The sequence below is a fragment of the Podarcis melisellensis genome, assembly GCF_964234715.1.
Source record: "Podarcis melisellensis genome assembly, chromosome: 5".
NCBI classification, from domain to species: Eukaryota; Metazoa; Chordata; class Lepidosauria; order Squamata; family Lacertidae; genus Podarcis; species Podarcis melisellensis.
In genome coordinates, this window is record NC_138537.1 from 48709298 (window position 1) to 48725912 (window position 16615).

At 44.4% G+C, this 16615-nt stretch overlaps 2 protein-coding genes across 5 annotated transcripts in view; one reads left to right on the forward strand and one right to left on the reverse strand.

Moving 5' to 3' along the window:
- Nucleotides 1-1860: 1860 nt before the first annotated feature.
- On the reverse strand, nt 1861-13780 carry ZDHHC6 (zDHHC palmitoyltransferase 6). The gene is made up of 11 exons (XM_081912121.1): nt 13623-13780; nt 10794-11272; nt 9726-9817; nt 9387-9546; nt 8533-8694; nt 6154-6207; nt 4530-4697; nt 4201-4242; nt 3637-3782; nt 3507-3547; nt 1861-2901 (listed from the first exon to the last, which is right to left on the reverse strand). The coding sequence occupies exons 2-11, from the start codon at nt 11058-11060 to the stop codon at nt 2798-2800; spliced, it is 1236 nt and encodes a 411-aa protein (XP_081768247.1). The 5' UTR covers nt 11061-11272; nt 13623-13780; the 3' UTR covers nt 1861-2797.
- A 330-nt stretch (nt 13781-14110) lies between these two features.
- VTI1A (vesicle transport through interaction with t-SNAREs 1A) overlaps nt 14111-16615 on the forward strand; it is a 227548-nt gene continuing 225043 nt past the window's right edge. The window contains exon 1 of one of the 4 annotated variants that reach the window (XM_081912142.1): nt 14111-14405. In XM_081912142.1, the coding sequence (XP_081768268.1) occupies nt 14312-14405 (94 nt within the window). In that variant the 5' untranslated portion in view covers nt 14111-14311. The remainder of the gene's footprint in view (nt 14406-16615) is intronic. The other 3 variants (XM_081912140.1, XM_081912143.1, XM_081912141.1) reach the window with 3 other exon arrangements.

Genomic DNA, 16615 nt, shown 5'->3' on the forward strand with positions numbered 1-16615 from the left:
TACTTCCCTTAAGCATTTATAAAATCTATTCAAAATTTAAGGGTTTTGGGTTTTTTTAGGGAGGGGGACATCTTGGATTACCAAGACTAGTGTCTCATTTCCTGTACAGATTTAAGTTGCCCTTAATGTCAAGGCGCATGTTTATTAATCTGACCTTGGCTCTTATTGGTTACAAGTGCTCCAGCTCTCTCTGCAACTCCAAAAGCAAAGTGCTCAAAGATGGTTTCAGGGACAGGATTGTAGATGAGTAACTAGAGCACCTTTGATCTGTTGCAGCATAGACTAGTAGCAGTAGCCTGGGGTGAGGAGAAATACAGGCATTAAACACAGCATACAAATGGGGGCCGGAGGATATAGAGGCGAGATCTGTCAGGGATGCTTTGCAACTTTTGCTATCAAAGTACCTCTTTCCCACCAAATCAGAGCTATTTGTCTATATTCTTTGAAGTATCATTGATCCTCTTCACCATCAGTAGGGCTGCTTCATTATCTCTTAGTGAGTTTTCTTCTTGGTACAGTAGATGCTGCATTTGCTTTTGCCTAGCGTTGAGCACAAAGGATTTGCTACAGTCGTAATCCAGTCTTTATAAAAACCCACAACTATCTGACTTCTCTTGTATCGAGAGTTTGGTTCTAGTTTTCAGACTTCATAGAAATCCTGGTTTCTAAATATGTGAAAGGTGGTCATTGCATTAAATCGCTCATTTAACCTGAAGACCAAAACAAAACTGAGAAAACTAGTGTCTACACCTGTACAACTAGCAGCTATCATGATTCTACATGCTTAGACTACATGACTAAGCAGGGCTTTCAAGAACCTGAACTGATGTCCACCAAATTTAGTCCAGCAGCATCTAGAAATTCTACAAGTATGAAATGAGAAATGGGCAATGAGAAATCTGCTATTCAGGTGTCTCAATTTTTGGTTGGGTAATATTAGTTAGTGGGTGATCTGGGTAGGATATTTAATTTGCAGGGGGCTTGCCATAAAATCCAACCTTTTGAATAAATAAGGTATACTATTCATTGTATCGAATTGTAGATTTCAACGGAAGTCTTATAAGGTTCAACGAAAAAAGCAGAAGATCCAGTGGATCAGTTCATTCTCTAGTCAGTTCATGCATAAGGTCCATACATGTAAAAGTATCTATTCCACCTGTCGGTTCGAAGAGTCCAATAATCCACATGAAGGGTTCTTACAGTTCCACAGAATCCTTTCACAGAGTCTAAGACAATGATTTCCGGAATATTAGCCTTGTTTCGCCAACCTAGGCTTCATCAGTAGTGGATCTTATAGCATGACTGCAACTACTACTATGCCGTAAGATCCACTATCCTGTAATATATTACATATGAAACTGTTCTACTGATGAAGCCTAGGATGGCGAAACAAGGCAAATATTCTGGAATGTGAATATTACAGAAAAGTGCTGGGTGTTGTCTTTGGCTCTCAGAATTTGGCTGCTTGCAGGACCACCTTCTACCATGGCTGCAAAGAAAAAGTTTTAAGTGTGTTTTAAGTGCAATACACAATGTGACACTAGATGGAGATGGTGAAACTTATGGAAAATTCAATGTATTTTTAAAAACTTTTTTAAAAAGTTTTTTCAGAATGTTTTTGATATGTGTGTAGATACACCCATGTGAATCTAATGGGACTTTACAACCTTCACTGGAGGTCCTCCTGTTTCTCCCACTATCTGATGGTAGAAGGGACACTGAGAGCCTTTTCAGTTTTTGCACCCTGTGCTTAGAATGCCCCCCCCAAGAGAAGCGCCACTAGTATAAACCTTGTCTTTTCGACACCAGAGAATAGTTTAGTTGTCCAAACATTACAACATCTTATAAAAATGGCTGTCATTGTTGTTCAGTTGGCTTTTATTGGCGTTGCTGTTTCTCCATGCATTTTATTGCTTTGATTACTGTATTTTAACTGTAACCTGTCCTATGCTGAGGGGCAGCTAACAAATTTCATGAAAAAAATTAACACCCGTGGCCTATGAGAAAGAGGTTCAGACAACCAGAGGATTTGGCATAGGAAAGAGAAGAAAAGGAGGTCCTGAGTTAAGACTACCTGCTTTAACATAGATGAACAAATGACCCATTGTTAGTTAATTCTCATCAACATACAACCTATTAAAGTCAATTTTCACGTCATTCAGCCATCAGTGCAAACAGGAATAACTTAATGAAGGTACTACACATGCTATGTGGTATTGTGTCTTTAGGCTCACGACAAATATACAACTTTCTCTTTACTACAAAAATTTACTGCAAAAATTCTCCAGCAATTTAGCAGTAAGCTCACCTGCCACTATGCACCATAGAATAATACATACATAATACATGTGTGTGTGATTCTGGGGGGGAAATGCACATGATTTCAAAATTTAAAACAATCCTAGGTATCAAATCTTTTACCAGCATTGACGTTCACTAAACCAAATGTTTTTCCCAGCTTCCAAGGTGGGGGGTGAAAGGCCAATGGAATGTAATATAAAACAAGATACTTTTAAGTGAGCAGTACTAAAATTAAATACAAAGGAAAACAGGTCAAATGTTCTGTCCTGCAAAGTTTTAATATCAAAAGGCATTAATGGAATGGCTTTCTCCATTTTATAAATGGCAAAAAGTACTTAAGATTATGGCACTAGGGGAGCCATCCTTGTGAGCACTCACACATACGAAAACACTTTGCTATAGATTTATGAACTGAACAATGTACTGAACATTTCAAGTAAAAGGACAGTGGTCCAAAAGGAACCTTTCCGTTTCCAAAAGCAAGGCAGGGAAAGGGTTATCTTGTTTTCTTCTCCTTGTCCAATGGCTGATCTGTTTCAGAATCATACAGGCATTTCTCTACGCACCTCCTTGGAAACCAGCCTCTGATTCTGTTGCCATCTAGCAGTGAGAGAAAAGAGCAGAAATTAGCCATAAAACATAGCATTTCCCAGACATCTTTACTTCCCTACCTCCCCAAATCATTGCAGAACAGGGGGAGCCAAATGGGGTACTCTCCAGGTGATGTTGGCTGCTCTCTAAATCACAGAGGTCCAGCAATCTCTAACCAAAATAACACACTTGTCAGTTTATGGACAAGCAGTTAATATTCTGCTGAAATCTAGCCTAGATATGGTAAGTGTCAGCAGATGGATGGTGAGCACATTGCTCTTGTTTGGGTCACTAGTAGATGCTGTGTCAATCTGATTCTCCTTTTCTGCAGGTTTTGCATGCTGTTTGCAAGCTACTCTTAGGTTATGTTCGGAAGGCCTTGCCCTTAGAACTCGAGAACATGAAAGCCTCATGTTTAGATAAATGTTTAATTTTTAATTGTATCAGACCCCCCACACCTATTTCTCCGACCGGGGCCTGGTTCTGTTTCACACTTTTTGTGTTTGGAAGCATTGAAAAGTAATGAATTTGGGAAATCAGTTTTGGATTCAATTGTAAGATTGAAATGAAACGCTGTAGTTTAAAAAGTGCAATGCACACAAATGCAAAATTACCATCAGTTGCCGAGTCAATTTTGTCTCCATACATCCAGTGTCTGAAAGATAATAAATAAATAAATTGGTAAAACTGTTCGCCCCAGGATTATCTTTCAATGGAACTTTGAATAACAAAATAAGTACTAACTTCAAGCCTCTGGTGGCTAAAATCTGATCCCCTTTGCGAAGTGAAATTCTTGGTTCTTCAGTGCATGGAGTCGTGATGAACGTCCTCAAGCCTTTTGTAAGAGGGCAACAGGCACCACTGTAGTCTTCTATTGCTTGGTACCGCACCTGAAGGTTTTGTCAGATTCTGTTAAAAATGCATTTCTTGATGCTACTTGCTGACTACAAAGTGCCTTATCCATGCTGAAAATGAGACATGAGCTCAGACTTCTGGTGGTATTCCTACCAGGGGCCCACAGGAGTAGTCAACTAAAAAAAAGATTAATTGTGGGAGACTTGGGGGCCACAAAAAACTTTTGGGGGGTCTGGTACGTCTATGAGTTAGTTACCCCTGCTATACACTATACACTTATGCTTTATTCTGTAATGAGACTATCACATGCCTAGCAGAAATGCTTCCCCCCAAACTTAACTTCAAAATCCTATTATCTTACATTTTTAAAAATAAATTATATTAATAAATTAATTCAGCCCAGGCAGATTTCAGTGCAACATGCTAAAACACCAGCAGTGCAGACATACTTACACTTCTCACTCGCTTGTCTGCTTTTTGTTTCAGTTGCTCTATCTGCAAAAGGAAACGTATAGGAGAATTAAGACTGGCCCAGTTCCGTGGTATTTTTGCTGGAATCATTAAATGAGTTGGATATTGTTAACTTCCTGCCCTGAATGTATACTGAGGCATGTGGGGTTTTCTTTAGGGATTACATTTTCTATTTTTCTGTTGTTATTACTGTTATCTGCTTTGAGTGTCTTTGGGGAAATAGACAGATGGACAGGAGTACAATTTCTCAGCTTTCACTATAATTAAGCTGATCTCATAGTGGGGGGAGGAGGTGAAGAATAGTAGCTTACAGTCAAACTGTACTGATGGCAGCCTTCCTTCGTGAGCCACTCCAAGCCATCGCCCTCTGGGTTTCCAGACCATGTGAACACTTGCTTGAAATTGTTCCACTTGCTTCCCAGGTCATACGGAAAAATAAAGGTCTCTCTTGTTTGGTAATATTGGATGCGGTCTTTGGCCTGCAAGTACAATGCGACAATAAAATCCTAAAGCTAGTTGTAGGCACAGTCTAGGGATTGTATGTACTTTAATACATAAGAAGCAGGGGAGAGTGAACGGTGGCTCTTTTGCCTCAGAAGAAATCATGCGCAACTCCAAATGAAATGGACAGTGACCAGAAATAGAATTAAAAGGAGCTAGCACCCAGTGTACTTGTCAGGTGGAGGAAAAAAAGAGAAACCCAGTACTCAAAATTACATCCCAGGACATGGATAGCCTTCCACATATTGTGAACTCTTACAGCCTCAAATATCATGTCAGTAGTTTGGGATGATGTAAATTATAGACCAGTAACATGTGGTTTGATACTCCTGTACTCGGCAAAATGAACCTATGAGGAGTCAGAAGCATTGCTACAATTTGCAGGGTCCTAAGGTAAGAGTCTGGCGGATTTAGGAACCAGAAGTAAGGAGCTATGATATATACCGTATTTTTTTGCACCATAACACTCACTTTTTTCCTCCTAGAAAGTAAGGGGAAATGTCTGTGCGTGTTATAGAGCGAATGCCTGCGGATGGCGGGGGGATCTGCTGCAGTCGTGAGCAGAGGATCCATGGTTCCCCTTCCTTCCCTCCTCCGTGGTTACAAAGCATGGATCCACATGGATCCTCATGATTTTTGCATTGGGCTACTCCAAACTCACTGTCAGATCACATGTTTGTGGCCACAGCATGAACCACAAAAATCATATATCCACTATTTCGTTTAGAATATTTTTTTTTCTTGTTTTCCTCTAAAAACTACGTGCGTGTTATGGTCTGGTGCGTGTTATAGAGCGAAAAATACGGTAAGTATCTGGGCAAATAAGCTTTTTAAGACTTTGTATTTTTAAGACCAAAAATAGATTATTATTATAAGTTGAGGTTCTTTATATACTGATGTAGAGATTAAATGAATCAACTTTCGTCCAGAGAGATGGCTGTGGAATTTTATGTGAAGTATCAAAAATGTGCATTTTTAAAAGACGAAACAATAAGAAAATTTCCATTTCAAAACTGTCAGTATCACACTAACTTTGGTTTTACTAACTTGAGTTGCTTTTGTAAACTACAAATGTTTCACATTTGTACATCTTGAACAAATATTATCTAATACAAGTAAGCAGTAAATTCTTTATATTATACTGACCTCTAGTGATACAGTCACAGTGAGTATTAAAAGACTATTTCCAGTTTCTGAAGCTGCTGCTCACTTTATTGTCTGGATACACAACACATATACAGTATTGCTTAAGTGTGGGAAACACTCATCAATTCAATGGAAGAAGTAGCCTTGTCTTTATGGATCTTTATGGAGGGAGGCATCTGCAAAGGCTTCTCCTCCATTCAATGTAAAAGGGGGGGGGGGTGTTTCTCAGCTGACCAAGCAGCTCTAATGCAAAATATATTTTTAAAATGCATCAGAACGAAATCCTACCTTTTCTTCAATCCATGATTCTATTGAAGTTTTGTTTCTTAAAATGACTTTCAGCTGAAAAAGAAAAGGAGAGAGAGATTTATCCGCAGAAGTGTATCAAACCAAAATCACTTAACAGGGTCTGCATTCAGGACCCTACAGAGAAACATCTTTATGAATTATATTCCTTCATTTATGCGGGATATCTCTAGATCGCTCTTTCTTCAAAAAAGCTCAGAGCGATGTACATCAAAATAACACAAGGAATATAACAGTATGTATAATGTAACATTGCCATATATGTAGGTATTTGGGCTATAGTGATTTGCCATACCTACATTGCTTCTGAGGAGTAAACATTCTGTTATCAGATTACAAAAACCTGTGCAAATAAAAATATTGTCAGGTGACATCTGAAAGCCATCAATGAGGGAGACAGACAAACAACTCAGGTGAGATTATTCCAGATGTGGGGCCTACCAAGTAAATCATGGTGGAACCACAAGTTGAGTCTTCCACTCCTGCTTGATCTTAAGGATGAAATGTTTCATCATCAGAATAGTCATAAATAAAAAGCAACTTTCTAAAAGCTCAACCAGTTAAGACTACTCTCTGAATTGTTCACCTCTATAGCCATGGTGGGGAACCTCTATCACGTGGGTCTAACTAGACCCAGGAGGGGTCTGAATCAGGCATGTGACTGTTTTCCCCAAACCACTCTGACCTGCCCAACACTTGTGGGGATTGTAATGATGCGACTGGGATGGGCTGCACTACTTAGCTGCCCCTCCGGAATTCCCAAGTGCACTGATGAAGAATACAGTGGTGCCTCGCAAGACGAAATTAATTCGTTCCGCAAGTCTCTTCGTCTTGCGAGTTTTTCGTCTTGCGATGCACGGTTTTCCATAGGAATGCATTGAAAATCAATTAATGCGTTCCTATGGAAAAAGCCTTCCCCCGACCTCTTCTGGCGGGCGGCATTTTAAAATCGCCCGGGACAGCGGAGGACTTCTCCGCTGTCCGGGGCGATTTAAAAGCCCCTGGGAAGGCAGGCAGGGGGGACAAAGGCTTTCCCGCCCGGCCGCCCGGCTTCGGGACATCGTTCCGATGCCGGGCGGCTGGGGGAGGCTTTCCTGCCCCACCGCCCGGCATCGGGACGATGCCCCGATGCCGGGCGGCTGGGGGAGGCGTTCCTGCCCCACCGCCCGGCATCGGGACGATGCCCCGATGCCGGGAGGCTGGGGGAGGCGTTCCTGCCCCACCGCCAGGCATCGGGACGATGCCCCGAAGCCGGGCGGGGGGGGGGAGGCTTTCCCGCCCGGCCGCCCGGCTTCGGGACATCGTTCCGATGCCGGGCGGCTGGGGGAGGCTTTCCTGCCCCACCGCCCGGCATCGGGACGATGCCCCGAAGCCGGGCGGCTGGGGGAGGCGTTCCTGCCCCACCGCCCGGCATCGGGACGATGCCCCGAAGCCGGGCGGGGGGGGAGGCTTTCCTGCCCCACCGCCCGGCATCGGGACGATGCCCCGAAGCCGGGCGGGGGGGGAGGCTTTCCCGCCCGGCCGCCCGGCTTCGGGACATCGTTCCGATGCCGGGCGGCTGGGGGAGGCTTTCCTGCCCCACCGCCCGGCATCGGGACGATGCCCCGAAGCCGGGCGGCTGGGGGAGGCGTTCCTGCCCCACCGCCCGGCATCGGGATGATGCCCCGAAGCCGGGCGGGGGGGAGGCTTCAAAAGCCGTCCGGGGGCTTTTAAATCGCCCCGGACAGTCCCGGGGCGATTTAAAAGCCCCCGGTTAGGCAGGCAGGGGGGGCAAAAGTCTTTGCCCCCCCTGCCTGCCTTCAAAAGCCGTCCGGGATAGCGGGAAGCGCTTCCCTGCTATCCCGGACCGCTTTTAAAATGCTGGCGGTGGGGAGCAAAGCCTTTCGCCCCCGCCGGCCTTCCTGGACCTCTTCTGAAGTCCGGAGGGGGGGGAAGGCTTTGCTCCCCACCACCAGCATTTAAAAAAAGGTCCCCGAGATTTCCCTATGGGCTTTCGTCTTGCGATGCAAGCCCATAGGGAAAATCGTCTAGCGAAGCGTCGCAAAAACCGAAAAACCCTTTCGTCTTGCGGGTTTTTCGTCTTGCGAGGCATTCGTCTAGCGGGGCACCACTGTATCAGCAGATGAGTGCTGACAGCGAGCAAGCTGAACGAGTGCTGTCCGCCTTGATCAGCTGATTGGCAATGATGGTGCACCTACAAAGGAGCTCATCTCAGCACCAAAAGATGACCCAGAAGACACAATGATTTGCAATATAACAAGGCTTAAAGAATCAGGTCTCCCCCCCCTCCCATCATGTGTTGGTGTCCTACTGAAATCTCAGAGATTTTAGCCATTTTGTAAGAAAAACCATCAGACTCACCTGGATAACAAACAACATACCAACAGCTATAGTTGTTCCCAATGCCAGCCCCAAAGCAAATAAAGATGCAGCAAATGCAGACAACCCAAATGGGATGATTGGGCGGGGGTCTCTTCTGGCGGCACTCATATCAATCTTGACAGAACTCCAGCCAAAGGATACCTATGAAAGGAAACCAAGAACAGCAATTCAGGCAAACTGCTGACTGAAGAAGCAAACAGCAGGAATCTTTCCTCTGCATGACAGTATTTTGGCAGCGCCTCAAAACTCACTGAGAAATTTTACTACACGCCTAAGCAAGTTGAGCATCTCAGAAATTACGTCTTGCCTGAAGAACATATTTGGTGCCGTCCCCATTTTAAAAAAGATAACCCAAGCTTGCACAGATGGCATACACACTATTTTGTGCTAAGTACCACTGGGGGAATCTGATCTCCCAAACTCGGAAAGAACTTTTGAATGCATTGATTACATTACAAAGTCTCTCTCTTATTAATATTGCTTTGGTTTGCTCTCCTTTTCTACTCAAGCTTAATTTCTTAATTGCTTTAAAACATTCTCAGTATTAAGCTGTGCCTGTGAGATTCTTTGCAGATAAGCAGAAACGCCAACTTGTGGTCAGAAAAAAAATAATAAAGAGGACACAGTCTAGACATGGGACAAAGCAAAGGTCACATGTTTACGAAGAGACAGCAGCAGTATCGGTGCCAGGGTGGCATGCATTTGATCACACGACAAATGACACCTGTTATATCTGCAGATGTAAAACACGGTAGGGTTAAAGAGGGATGGAGCACCTATATTTCCAGACGTTAATTAACTCAATTCTGTAGATGTCAAGAGCTTTTTCTTACCCTGTTATAAAGCTGAGTGTACATGGTCATGACAAAAATGAAAGCAGCATGGATACATCCAAGAGGGGCTAGCAGAAGAAAGAGAGTGAAGGAGGCATGATTCTGAAACCCACAGCAGTTATTGATCCAGGGACAGTGATGGTCCATCTTCATCACACACCTAAGAAGCAATCCAAGTTTAATAGTCCTGTTCAACAAACACACCACCAGCCAGTCCTTCCTACTCCCAATTGCTAAAGCTTAATTAGTGGCCACTTCCAACCCCATTTTTAGCAGATCTGGGTATTACATGATTATTAACCGAGCACTTGAACAATATACAAACATAAGCAGTTGTACCTGTTACACTTTCGGCAGTGATGAGAGCGGGGAGCCTTGTAAGACTGGCATATTTTACAGTACTGTAGATACATGCAGTCCTGAGAGTTTTCCTCAAAAACAGAAAAAAGAAGGCAAATAAGGAGCAAGTCTCTAACATACAGTCTGTACTTTCTTTTGCTATTCTGTCTGGGTGTAGCTTCCTCTCTAACTGGGTTGAGCAGTCATGAGATGGCAATCTCAACCTTCACCCATAAAATCCCCCTGCACTACCAACTTTGCAGGAGAATTCAGTATATTATATTCATTTGCATAATTAAGCACCAATCCCCAGAAGTATTAACATTTCCACTTGTGCTATGGGGCGCCAGAAATTTACAGAAGATAAAACTGAAATTCCTAGGCGAGCAGTGGGAAGCCTGTGGCCCTACAGATGTTGCTTGACTCCATCTCCCACCAGTCCTGGGCAGCATGACCAATGGTGGGTGAATGATGGGTACTGTAGTCCTGTAGGATCTGGAGAGCCAAAGGTTCCCGTCTCTGTCCTAGGCATTTGTCCTGTTGTTGTTTTTCCCAACATCTCCCTTCCTTTGCAGTCCTAGTAAGTAAATACACATTAAATTAGGCTGTATGTACCACTTTGGTCAACAGGACTTATTTACAAGGAAGCCACCAGAAATGGAACGTGTTTCTAAACCATCTTGTTCCAAGGAAAGAAAATTTTGAAAGTTCCCATTAGAAGAGAGTAATCTGACTGGCAGCTAATGCACAGTCAGTACACCTTGTCACCTGGAGGCAATTTTTACTCACCAGAGGCCACCAGGTGATCACTGAATTTGACTTCACATATATGGTGCTGATTTCATACTCAACAAACATTGCTCAAGATGGTGACTGAGTTATCGGTGAATTTCCTATTGTGCTCTGCGAAAATTCAGCTCCCATCATGACCTGATTCTACAGATCATAAAACTAGGTCCAGAGATCCTGTTCTAGGCTAGGATCTGGTAGGTTTGGGAAGGAAGCTGTGATCACCAAAAAAGAAAAAGAAAAAAGTGATGGGTTAAAAAAGATATCTCATTTGCTTACTGGTTTCCATCCAAAGGGAACGTATCCAGGCCCAATAAACATGGCATTGAAGTAATTGTAGAGAATCATAACAGTCCAATTGATGAGCATGATGAAATTGATACTTCCTCCTGTTGTATCCAAAGGCCAGTACCACAGAACAGCATCGATCATAGCCATGGCAGAACATATTGCTATTACACTGAGAGCTATGATGGGGCCCCAGTGGCACAGTCTTTTCAGTTCATGGAGATTTTCAAACCTGATAACTGAACAAAGCATTCCCATTTTGCAACAATGTGAATTCCTATTTCAGGTGGTTCCTTTCAGGTATATGTTTCCACTTGTCATATGTTTTCATCTCTATAGCAATGGTTACATGTCCAAATAGCAAGTGCAAAGTAGCTGGAGTTAAGCCATTTGCGGTATCTGGTAGACTCATCAGGTGTAGAAGTTATTCAGCATGAGTGTCTGAAGGAAAGGCTGCCTCTACCACACACCTAAACAGAGGGAGAAAAAGTAAACAATAGTAATAACAATACTTTCCAAGATAAATGATTTGGATTAGAAACAAAAACAGCTTGGCAAATGTAGCGCTGCTTCTCACACAGTCCCAGTTCAGACATAACAATGTCAGACCAATAACCCACAATTTATTGGCTTGAAAATGAGCCATGTGTCCTTCAGACTTCGTCCTTGTGCCCTTCATTCCCTCTTCTGCTTATTGCCCAGCTCTCAGATTGTGAAAAAGCACCATTTAACATGAAATCTGATTCATCTATGGAATAAGAACAGTCACAAACTATGATACTTCTTTTGGTTGGGGGGGGCGGGGCAAACCAAACCAGACAATAGCCCTCCTGTCTATTCTGACCCATCCGGTAAACACAAAAACAGCTATGTATTTAAGGAAATGAGGCGCAATTATTTCACTAAGCAGACAGAACAATCTTCCTGTTTTTGAGTTACTCATCTCAGCCTGTTCTTGAAAGCATAAGGAACTCATCTTGCTGTATCCTCAGTACTTCTTGGCAAGGATTCCAAGAAACGTGAGACTAGAATCATGTGTCCGATGGGGCTATCTTTCTTCAAAGGGATTTTGAGACTCTGGTAGTTTGTGATGTGATCGTGAGTTCAGCTTTTCAAAGAAAAGGAGACTTGGGAGCACACACCCCTTGAAGGTGCTTAAGCAGCTATTTGGATTTCAGCCACTGCTTCCAGTCCATTCAGCTAGTTATGTTTCCCTCTTGGTAATGTACAATGAAAGAATAAGGTGTCCATCAGGCACCTGTACATTTAAAGTGATTTTGCATTATAACAGACGAGGGAGAAACAGCAGAGGCAACATTCAGGCTGTCATTAAATATAATCAATGTATGGAACACACACTATTTCTTTTGCACAAGTTATAAAATAAATAACCAAACTGCTTAACTGAGTGATTTATTTATTTGTGGCCTTTGCACACAAATTGTGAAAGTTAAACTTCTTTTAAGCCCCAATTGCCTACTGGCAAATATATTGTTGCATTTTGTTACAGGATATTGCCGACTTCCAGTCAGTTAACAGAAGAGACCAAGAAATTATCACAACTCTACATCAGTTACATCTGAATCACATAATCTACTCCAGGGAGTTACTCAACTTTAGGTGGAGCTTCCAGAACAGAGAGGGTGAGGTTTGCCCAGAGCAGGTAGTTCTTACAGTTTTTCCATGAGAACATATGAACAGCTATGAGAAATTTGGGAAATACTTATTGTGGACCTTGTTGTGGGAAATGTCATCATAACTTGTTGCTACTATGTCTGCTCCCACATTCCACTTGGCCTCAGGACTATCTACTTTGCCTTGGTCATTTCGTACAAGTATCGAATCCATCCTTAGAAGCCTGCAGAATTTTTGGCTTCCAAGAGTCAATTTCACCGTTCCACTTGGCAGTACGAAAACACTAAAGGAGAAGCTACTTCGTTTCAGGCCAAGGGCCTGGAACACAAAAAAAAGGGAAATGTGACAAATTCTAGCTTACTATTCTAGCTTACTAGCACTGAACTGCACAGTGAAGGAAAGAAGCCTGTAAAATGCTGGAGAGAAGGAGAAGAAGGAGAATTTATTACTTAGACCTCACCCTTCTGGCCGCGACTCTGGGCGGCTCCCAACCGAATATTAAAAACACAATAAAACATCAAACATTGAAAACTTCCCTAAACAGGGCTGCCTTCAGATCAAACAATTTGATGGGAGGAGCACAAACATAAAACTTTCTGCAAATAATTAAAAAAGGAAATCCTACTTCAGAAAGCCACTGGATGGTTTCTTTAAACCCCCAGAGGCTTTTTTTTCCAGGGCTTGTTGCCATGGCGTTGGTCTCTCCATGAGAACTCTTTAATAGAACCCAAATTACCGGATAATAATTAAATGCATCCCTGAAATACGCGGCCAGAGAAGAGAGGGAGCAGGTCTTGCACCCGCTAACTAGGGCCTCTCGGCATTTCGGTCTCTTAGCGGCTGCGCAACAGGCAGCAGTTCCACAGGTGAAACGGCATCGCATCCTCTTGCGGAGGAAAAGCGCCACCTGTTGGGTGCCTGCCTGCCTGTCTGGCAGCAATCGAAGACCCAGAAACAAAGAGGCGGAAACCTCATGGCCAAAGCAGGAGAGGAGGAAGGGGTCGAAAGGGAGCCAGGAGAGCGGGGCGAAGGCAGGTCGCGACGCAGCCGCTCCTCCGTCCCGCCCTCCTGCTCTCCCCGGAGGCTGAAAGGGATTCCTCTGGGATTCCTTGGCAGAAGAGAACGAGGAGGGTCGGGTGGCTCCGCGGCCGCCCTTCCCGCCCGGGGCAGAACAAGGCGCCTTACCCGCGCAGGGCGAGGGTCACTCCAGCCAGAGGCTCCGCCGCGTCCTCCCGAGACGGCGCCCGCCAGCCATGCCCCGCGCGCCACCTCCGCTCGCTTGCTCCCTCCTTTGCTCCGCGCGGCCACTTCCCCGGGGCACCTTGGCAGGACCCGGACGGATAACCCTCCGGTTCCGCCCTCACTCCGTCGCGCCCTCACCAACCTGGCAGGTGCGCTCGGAAATACGTCCCTCAAATACAAGCAGCGCACATTTCCCGTGCCGTCGGGATCAACGGGATCCGAGGAGGCCACAGTTCTGTGGCGGGGAGCGAGCAAGTTGAGCTCTCTGCCCATGCCCGGACTAACTTGCGAGTCCGATTCAGCCCGCCGCCTGGTTTAAGAGGCGTCTGATTTTAGAAGCCGAGCAGCTTGCCTTGCCAAGGAGAGGTTGGGAACGGGCGAAGGCGGTCCAGCGGAACCTTGCCTCGCGGCCGGCGGCTCCGCGGGGGAATGTTGTTGATGGAGCGCAACCCGGAAGTCTAGCGCTGACAGGAGCAGCGGCTGAGGCGAGTTTGGTTTCCTCGGCTGCCGGCGGTGGTGGAGAAGAAGCAGGACGACGAGGAGGAAGAGGGTCCCGTCAACTCGCCTCTGTTCCTCAAAGGGCCGTTTCGCTTGGGCTTTCCCCCCTCCACCCAGACTTCTCCGCTGCCACGATGTCCTCCGACTTCGAGGGCTACGAGCAGGACTTCTCGGTTCTCACCGCGGAGATCACGAACCGCATCGGGAAGGTGCCCAAGTTGCTCGGAGGTGAGCGGTGGCGGCTGAGGAGGGTTTGCCTCCCGGCTGCGGCACCTCTTGGTCTCTCCTCAGCTGGCCTCGGGTGTGAGGCCAAAAGAAGAGTCCCGTGGGATCAGGCCGGTGGCCCCTTTTAGTCCAGCAGCCTGTTTTCTCCATGTCTGTCTACGAGAAGCCCGCAAGCAGGACGTCAGCAGAATAGCTCCCATCTTTCTGAGGCTGGGTGGGTGGGCTGCTCCAGAGTCCGGATAAGCTGCCCCACTCTCTTTCTGTTGAGTCCTATCAGTGCCGGATTTATGTACTGTATAAGCTAAACAAGCTATAGCTTAGGGCCCTACTCTCTTGGCCCTCCTCAAAAAATTTCACTATTAATATACTTCTTCTTAATTGTACTTCAGTTCAACAATTACTTTGATAAAATACATATTTTGTTATGTGCAGATGGCTTTAGATATCTATCAGGTCCATAAATTACCACTCAACACAAAAAACAGCGACCATTTGTTGTTGACCAAGGACAGCTGGACATATAAAGGGCCCCATTACCTTCAGTAGCTAGGGCCTCATCAAACCTAAATCCGGCCCTGGTCCTAGTTATTGATCCATTTTGCTGCTTTTCGTCAGTGTACGGTCCTTAAAATCCAGTTCTTTCTCAGATCTGTAGCCAGTCCGGTTGTTGCTAGTTGAACGTACCATTACAGAAAACCGTATAATGCCCTATGTACACCTGTTTTGAAGTAAGGCCTTCTGACTTCCAAGTAAGTGTGCAAAGAATTGCAGCCCCAGAGCCTATTCAAACAAGTGCCTACCTGGATAGGGTGGCTAGTGCCAAGTGGAGGCCAGTGTTCTTGCGCCAGCACAAGCCACTGTCAGCAGCCATCCTATCTAGGTCAGCCTGTGCTACTTGATAGATGTTTCAGTAAAAGACCAAAGAATTAATCCCAAATAGCTGAAGACAAGTTGTGATGTGGGAGGGACATGTGAGTAATGAGATGAGAATAGTGGTGTAGTGGATAAGGGAGCATTGGAACTGCAGCTCTGGGACTTTTTCCAGAGGAGATGTGATGGCATCCTCTGCCAGAGCAGCTTTTAGGTTTGATTGTGACACATTAGCATGGGAAAAGTCATGCAATTTATTAGGCTCAGCATGATTGGAATCCTATACATGGTCTCCTGGGAGTAAGCTCCAGTGAACTTAGTGGTGCTGACTTCTGACTGCAAAGGCTTAACCAGAGCTTTGACAAAAGATCTTCAGCCAGCTGAAATGCAACCATTAGATTTTAATTAGAAATGCAGACAATCTTGCAGAGATATATTGCCATTTGCATTGCTAACGTTGTGTGAAAGAATAATAATAATAAATAAATAAATTTTAAAAAATAAAGCAAAAAAACTAAATTAATTTAATTTGGTTTGATTTGATTTGTAATAATTTGGAAAATTAATAAAAATAATTTGAAAAAAATAAATAAAGCAAAAAGGCTCTGTTGCTTCAACCAGGTTTATCCCAGGACACTATGCCCAGGATTGCAGTCTGGCTGGTTGTATCAAATTAGGTATTATGCTATGTACTACTGCTCTTTGGTATGCATATAATAATGGCTCAACATATTTGGACTCTCCTTGGGACTACTAAGATGAACCCATGTACTTCAAAATGTACCACAACACTGCTGAATGAAAATAAACAATGTTGGGTTAAAGTAGACTTTCCCAACCTCCACCAGGCCTGCTGGATCAGCCCAAAGGCTGATCTAGTCCAAAATCCCATTCCCCCAGTGGCCAACCATATGCCTATGAGAAGACTGCAAGCAAGACCTGAGTGCAACATCACTCTCCGTACTTGTTAGATTACAAATTGCATCTTCCCTGCATATTGGCTGTGTATTCTGGAACTGATTGGAGTTGTAATCCAAAACATCTGGAAAGCACAAGAATTTGGGTGTGTGGATTAAAGGCTTTAAAAAACCCCACAGTTGTGTAGTAGGGCCAGACTCTCGCCTTACAAAATACTCCAAAGATATGATCATTAACTCAAAATCCATGGTTAATAATAGTACAGAGTCCCAGAAAATAAACACCACACCTTTCTCCAGGCACACACAAACAAAAACTTGAGTACTACAAACGTACCCAAAAGAGACACCCACCTTTCACACAAGTTAAGCTGCAAGAGTCTGTTGCCCTCCAAATGACAGAGGAAGATGAAATGAGTATAGAAG

Coding starts and splice junctions, on each gene's coding strand:
- ZDHHC6 (XM_081912121.1), bottom strand. CDS start 11,060: ATGGGAATGCTTTGTTCAGTTATCAGGTTTGAAAATCTCCATGAACTG. Junction 9,818..10,793: donor TTCCCTTTGGATGGAAACCA/GTAAGCAAATGA, acceptor TCTGTTTTTGAG/GAAAACTCTCAGGACTGCAT. Junction 3,548..3,636: donor TTAGCCACCAGAGGCTTGAA/GTTAGTACTTAT, acceptor ATTATCTTTCAG/ACACTGGATGTATGGAGACA.